The sequence below is a fragment of the Amphibalanus amphitrite genome, unplaced genomic scaffold (genome assembly GCF_019059575.1).
Source record: "Amphibalanus amphitrite isolate SeventyFive unplaced genomic scaffold, NRLGWU_Aamphi_draft 000237F_arrow, whole genome shotgun sequence".
Classification (NCBI taxonomy): domain Eukaryota; kingdom Metazoa; phylum Arthropoda; class Thecostraca; order Balanomorpha; family Balanidae; genus Amphibalanus; species Amphibalanus amphitrite.
This window is the reverse complement of record NW_024881732.1, coordinates 258,080-265,223: the sequence shown is the minus strand read 5'-3', so window position 1 is coordinate 265,223 and position 7,144 is coordinate 258,080. Positions and strand designations below refer to the sequence as shown.

At 49.5% G+C, this 7,144-nt stretch overlaps 1 protein-coding gene across 1 annotated transcript; it reads right to left on the bottom strand.

Annotated features, from left to right (window-relative positions):
- Positions 1-2,930: 2,930 nt before the first annotated feature.
- LOC122386006 lies at positions 2,931-5,805 on the bottom strand. The gene is made up of 3 exons (XM_043374781.1): positions 5,591-5,805; positions 4,313-4,518; positions 2,931-3,258 (listed from the first exon to the last, which is right to left on the bottom strand). The coding sequence occupies exons 1-3, from the start codon at positions 5,594-5,596 to the stop codon at positions 3,138-3,140; spliced, it is 333 nt and encodes a 110-aa protein (XP_043230716.1). The 5' UTR covers positions 5,597-5,805; the 3' UTR covers positions 2,931-3,137.
- Between the last annotated feature and the right edge of the window lie 1,339 nt (positions 5,806-7,144).

Sequence of the window (7,144 nt, the reverse complement as noted above, 5' to 3'; positions counted from 1 at the left end):
ACAACATCCAAAAATTTTTCACCTCAATATTATTCGCTCTCAAGCGCCCAGAGGCTCCGACAGGCGAAACTGTATTTTTGTCGCGCTAAATGCGGCCGCCCGCCCATTGTGAGACGGTGAGAGCGCAAACACTGGTTGGAACAGCGGCCTCTAGAAGCGAGTGAACGACTGGTTGGGGCGTGCCCTTATCACGATATGGTGTGTACCTACTGTGTATGCCACAGAAGTGACTTGGCACCAGAAAGTGTAGAAAAGACTGTTTCGGAGATCCTCCACTGGAAGACGGATCTCTGTGCCTTCACGACCCACTTCTTCCGCAGTTCCGCACTTCTTGTTTGTTTATTGGGGCTTTAGGGCGCGCCGACTGCAAAGGTCATTTTGCGCCCATACCTCCGCACTTCTAAGTCAAGAACAAAAAAAGTTGCGAGAAATCAGCGACGAAGTGCAGGTGTTCCCTGCGATGTTCGAGGTCCGCTTTGCAGAACACCTTCTGGCCTCCATCAAAGCGATTCTTAAAGGTAGTGTGCCAGCTTTCTTGGACCGTATGGAGTTAATGGCCCAGATAAGAACCGGATTTTTAGAACTTATCCATACCTTCAAAACTCATGGAAACGTCTTAAATTCTTCAAATTTTGAGTACCCCAGTGCGAAATTCGCCCCGACGGGTTGTCGGTCGTACCCCAACCACATTTCACACCACTATGAACAATAAATGCACACACTGAAATCGCTATTACCGATATGCTCATCCAATCAAGTTTCGATAAACCCGTTCATCATCATCTCCTGCGGTTTCGAACACGCCTGTTAGGTGGCTTCTGATGCTCGTCGAGGTCGGAATTTCCAAATACGCGTGGTGCGTCGGGCCGCGCGCTCTGACTTCGGCCAAGAAAAATGCGTCAGCTGATCATTGTCATTTCTGCCACTTGCGTGTGGTGAAATGGGGTCATAACTCATAAGACGGCTTTTTCATATCAATTATTTTACATAAAATCATATTTCAAACCATAAATAATGTTCGACAGCCAAATAAAAGAAACAATACCAATACGGGCTTACAGTTTAAGGCCTCGACATTGTGTTGTCTACGATTAGACAGCTGATAACTCATTCCCGTACGTCGTATGGTCGTAACACTATAATGACCTTTGCTTATTGTCACAAGTGCGCCGCATTCGCGATTGTTGCCCGACGCCTGTTCGCAGGTGAGCCCACTACAGTTGTTATACATATCTAAAAACCGAAAAACTTTTAGGCGAAAAAGGCACTATTCCAGGCCCATTTTTGATTTTTTTTTTTGCGATATTAGGTAAAAACAGAAGCTTCTTATCCTAGGAAAAATAAAATGGGAAATCTTTCAAAGGTGGCACACTACCTTTAAGAACATTGAAGCGTGCAGAGGTGTGGCGAGAGGCGGCAGAGACCGGGACGAGAACAGAAAAGGCGGAAGCGTCTGGTTTGGAAGTGGGCGTCAGACGGTCGCACGCTGGGCCTGACGGCGCTGATGGCTGATGTCTGCACCATCTACTGCCACCTGCAGAAGACGCTGCAGCGCGGCGATCTGGTGCTGCCGAGTGCCGGAGGTGCTGCAGACACGAAATCCGACCCTGCTCCAGCTGGAAATGATGACCGACGGACCTCTGCCTGGTGGTGAAGAAGAAAAGCTCGGCCCGCGCTCGAAAGAAACCCCTGCTCGGAGCCACAACGGCAACGTGACATCGCAGCGGAGCGTAAATGCGGTGCGACAGGAGGTTGTAGGGCATGCTACAAGCTTCCTACAGGACAGACTCCACGTCGAGCAAACAGTCGTCAAGACCATGATGGACTTCTTCAGGCGCCTACTGCGAAGCAGTTCGTCTCTGCGAGCCGGAGTCTGGCTAGCGGTCTGTTCGGAGCCGAATGTGTTACGCAGCTGACGGCAGACGTATGCGACTCGTGGGCTCGGATGAGCAGCGAGAGAGACCGCCACAGTTCGATGACGGAGCAGCTTAATGCGATGGCAAGGAGCGCTACCGGATTATACCAGAAGCTGCTGTTGTCTGTGCTGTGTGTGACCCCGCACAGAATGGCGACGGAGCGCGCGGTATCGCGCTTAAACCTAGTGCGGAGCACACATCGCCTCAGTATGCAGATGGACACGGTCAACGATCGGCTGATCATCGGTGGAAACGGTGTCGGCACGGCGGCATTCAATCCTCGCCCAGCAGCGGCCGAGTTCCTGAGAAAAAAGGAGTGACGACGCCGGCTCCCCGGTCCGCTCAAATATGTACAAGACTCGCGACTTCGTCAAGTTCTTCCGGGCAGACGGGGCTGTCTGGGTCAGGTGGGATTGTGATCGAGAAATTGTGTAGTTGTGTTTAAAGTGCACACACAGTGACAAACTCTTCAGCCGTCGGAACAACAATGCATGCATTCACGACGCCACTCGCGATTTTGGCCAATTAAACGGACACGCTCTTTTTTGAGGAACTTGTTCTAAAACTTCACTATAAAACTTCATTATATGTAATGTCCCTGTTCTTTAGGAATAGGAACATCCTAGCAACTACGATACAGCGAAAATACATAATTTTGCTCTACAGCATACGCGCGGGAACCGGGGGGGGGGACAGTGGGGGGCACCTTGCCCCCCCCCCCAACTCTGGGGCCGTGGGGGTGGTGCCCCTACAACTTTGAGACGGAATACCGCACTTGCTTTTTTTAAGCCAAGGGATCAAAAATAAGTGGCCTAAAACCGGTGAGAAAACTCAAATTCGGGGTACCCTAGGTTGATCTCTATCCTGGTGTGCCCCCCTCCCCAGTCTGTAAGTAGTTCCCGCGTCGCTGCTCTATCGGGGAAACTTTTGGGCATTTGCCCACCTAGTGAAAATTCCTTATCCGAGGCCCTGGGCTGTTGCTATTCACAGATAAAGAAAACAAATTTAGTTTTATTTTATTAAATAACTGTCACATGATCAGCGATGTTTTCTTCGAACAGCAATCAGCAAAGATAGCACGCAATGCTCATAAAACATAACAATATTGATAACAATATCCTTCACGTAATGAAAACATCAATCAATAGTCAATACACATGACTGTCTAACTGGAAGCACCGTACGGAATTCTCCGCCACGTAACAACACAAAGATCAAAGGTTATCGGTAGTATCCGAAAATAGTCTTGAAATCGGTGTAGGTATAGAGATACTTGTCACCGTACCCGTACACGAGCGCTCCTTCGCCGTCGTCGTTATAGTATGGATAGCGGAACTTTGGCCTGCAATAAAGAGACTGGTCAATGCATGGACTGCATTCAGTTACTGGAATATAAACGTAAAGAGCTGTCCTGAAAGATCGCATCGAACGATCTTGAAACAAAATGAACATGCTACGCATTGTGATCGCTTTGACCATAATGGGCCGGACGTGAGAGAGAGAGACAGAGAGAGAGAGAGAGAGAGAGAGAGAGAGAGAGAGAGAGAGAGAGAGAGAGAGAGAGAGAGAGAGAGAGAGAGAGAGAGAGAGAGAGAGAGAGAGAGAGAGAGAGAGAGAGAGAGAGAGAGAGAGAGAGAGAGAGAGAGAGAGAGAGAGAGAGAGAGAGAGAGAGAGAGAGAGGAGAGAGAGAGAGAGAGAGAGAGAGAGAGAGAGAGAGAGAGAGAGAGAGAGAGAGAGAGAGAGAGAGAGAGAGAGAGAGAGAGAGAGAGAGAGAGAGAGAGAGAGAGAGAGAGAGAGAGAGAGAGAGAGAGAGAGAGAGAGAGAGAGAGAGAGAGAGAGAGAGAGAGAGAGAGAGAGAGAGAGAGAGAGAGAGAGAGAGAGAGAGAGAGAGAGAGAGAGAGAGAGAGAGAGAGAGAGAGAGAGAGAGAGAGAGAGAGAGAGAGAGAGAGAGAGAGAGAGAGAGAGAGAGAGAGAGAGAGAGAGAGAGAGAGAGAGAGAGAGAGAGAGAGAGAGAGAGAGAGAGAGAGAGAGAGAGAGAGAGAGAGAGAGAGAGAGAGAGAGAGAGAGAGAGAGAGAGAGAGAGAGAGAGAGAGAGAGAGAGAGAGAGAGAGAGAGAGAGAGAGAGAGAGAGAGAGAGAGAGAGAGAGAGAGAGAGAGAGAGAGAGAGAGAGAGAGAGAGAGAGAGAGAGAGAGAGAGAGAGAGAGAGAGAGAGAGAGAGAGAGAGAGAGAGAGAGAGAGAGAGAGAGAGAGAGAGAGAGAGAGAGAGAGAGAGAGAGAGAAGGATCGGGGAAAGAGGTTTGCTAAGGTGGAAATAGTGGCCGGAGCGAAACCAGAAAGAGAACGGAAAGGAGAGAAGGAAAGAAGAAAATGACCAAGGATGTGCTGACAGGCTTACCTTTGGTAATACGGAAAAACTTCTTTCGGGAACTCGAAGCTAAGGAACCGCGCATTCCTGGACGAAGGCTCCTCTTCTGCGGTGACCGCGGGCGCACTGCTGGTCTCCGCCTTTTCGGGAGCGGCGCGGCGGATCCGGCCCGCGGAGCCCGGCGACACCACCAGGGCGAGTAACAGCACGAGCAGCGGCAGCGCAGCCGAGTACACCTGCAAATCACATCCACTGTCAGCGTACAGCAGTGGTAGGAGCCACTGCCAGTGGATCACTGGATATTTTCCCCACGAAACGGTTGGCAAATAGACGGCAAACTCATGACGTGCGGATTAAGTTGATTTCATGCTTTTGTTCCAGAGCGCTAAATGAAAAGGTCAAATAATGGTCTGAAGATACAAAATCTGCTTTACTGGACTTAAGAATGGAATCATATATTCTCTGTATTTCAACTCTATAGACCTGTTTCCAGAAATGTGCATGGATCCGAGTGATGGATCTATGATCTCAGTGGATCTCGGAGCAAACTGCAGGTTAGAATCTATGATCCCACCGGATCCGACGCGAAAAATTTATCCTGGATCTGTGATCTCACAGGATCTGACGATAAACCAAGAACATGGATCTATGATCTGAGTAGATCCCACAATGCACAACATTTAAAATCAGGTTTCCAAGTGTTTCTATGTCATTAAGTGCCACAAAACTATTGAAAAATTTTCTAATCGCTGATCTCACTGGATCTAAAGCAAAACAATCATATTCGGGTCTATGATCCCCACGGATCTCTCGACGAATTACAGAGCTGGATCTATGATCCCGACGGATCCGAGATAAGGATCTGTGGGATCAGATCCCAGATCCATTTTCTCGGATCCATGCACATGTCTGTTTGTTTCCACACTTACCAGGTCAGGTGTCAAAATGATAAATACGTCATGTCATCATGTCAGGCCAGCATTGCGATTCTGGGTAGGTATGTCAGCGCATATTAACCGTGTGTCTCCAGACATTTCGTGATTGAAACGTGCCAATATGAGAAGTGGTGTTTGTCCCATGCTTTATGGTGGGTGTCAAGGCCTCGTAAAGGTCAAGGTCAAGGTTATTTGGGGTGTCAAATAACCTTGGATGGCTTCGGTTCACTTTTTCGAATGTTACAAGCTTGTGGGCCAGTTTTTGGAGCTGATTTCGAATGAAGCACCCATTTGAACATTTGATATTTATGTTTAGTTTTGGTTCATATGTAACATATTACGAAGCTGTCAGTCAGGCTAAGAGCTTACTTACCCTCATTCTGCTGTGTGGAGGTGCCACTGACAGTTGTGAAGAAGGCGTCGAGCCTCAGCAGTGCCCTCGGCAGACGGTCTCGGGGTCCCGGCGCAGACGGTCTCGGGGTCCCGGCGGACCGTGCGGGTGGCTCCTGAGGCGGCCCAGAGGGTGCTCCGGGTCTCGCTGCCTCCGCGCTCCGTGTGTCACTGCCGGACGCCGCTGACCGCAGTGAGAGTAGAACCCCACACCCATCGATTGCGGTTCCGGTCTGACCGGCCGCCGCCGCCGCGGGTGCGCTCAGCACCGGCCAGTGTCGAGATGACCGGAACGGCAGGCTGCAAGCGGCCCGGTTCTCATGCACGTGCGGCGAGCCAGTTCTGGCGCTAGGTGCCGGTTGGTTTCAAAGCAAGCTTTACCCTGCACGGATTCACATCCGTTAGCGATTTATACATCGTCTGCAGTCGGTCTAAAATATACATTCCCTCTTCCAATGAGATAACGGAAAAGTGCTCACCTGAAGGATAGTGTATTTAAAGGCACGTACATTCGTAATATATCCCGGCGGCCGCTGGGCCTCAGCGCCACCCGCCGGCCGCTGGGGGGGGGGGGCATATAGTTGCCCCCCCTTTACTTCTGCGACGATATCGTCGCAACGCGAAGAGATAGAGAAGCGAAACTTTGCACACATCTTCCTGAATACCTAGCCGAGATTGTGTCCAAATTTGGTGTCGATCCCATTTGAAATGACGTCACAGTGACGTCATAAGTGAAATTATAGATTTACGACTCTCATATTCCTCACGATACATCAGATATATGGGACCGAACATAAAGGGCCGATTATTGGTCAGAAACTAGATGGAAGTGTAGTTAGATGTTTTAGGATGACAGCAGGTGCTGTCTAGTTCATTTACAGTTGAGTTTCATGCTCAGCGTCATCAGAAACGGTCCATATCGGAAAACTACAAAACTGTATGACGTCACTGTGACGTCATCTTAGGTGCTACAACCACCAAACTTTCCTCAAACATTGCCGAGGTATTCATTTGAAGCTATGCCAAGTTTCACACTCGTAGCTCATCAGGTTTCGGAGATATTTCACAAAACGTAAAGGGGGGGGGCAACTTTATGCCCCCCCCCCCAGCGGCTCGTGGGATATTTTGCTGCATCAGCCTTCTTACAAAAAAAAAACACTTGTTAGTTTCAGTGCTTTCGGTCATTTAATATCTATTTGGTCTTTGACCGTTTTCAGGGCTGTTGGGTCACAAATAATACTGCGGCTAGACGTCGTGCTGATACGACTGTCGTGTGATGCGTCGGAGCGGCTGCGCATGTCCCGTTAGGACCGTCATGTTTCAACGGGACAGGCCATCCAAACATTGGACAGTCACGCCGGAGACGTTCGAAGCCTTCTCTGGAGCCGTCTGTGCTTTCCCGCTGGCTGTGTGAGCTCACCGAGGGTCAGCCCGGAGCGGGGAACTATGATCGAGTATCCTCAGGGTATTGTTATATTTACCTATAACTGACCTTAACTGATAGCAACTCGCATATTAATCGAATCGTCATGCCGGT

Bases quoted from the DNA above. Each gene is read 5' to 3' on its own strand.
- LOC122386006 (XM_043374781.1), bottom strand. The intron at 3,259-4,312 runs GTAAGCCTGTCA...TCTTTATTGCAG, and splicing joins GTTTTTCCGTATTACCAAAG to GCCAAAGTTCCGCTATCCAT.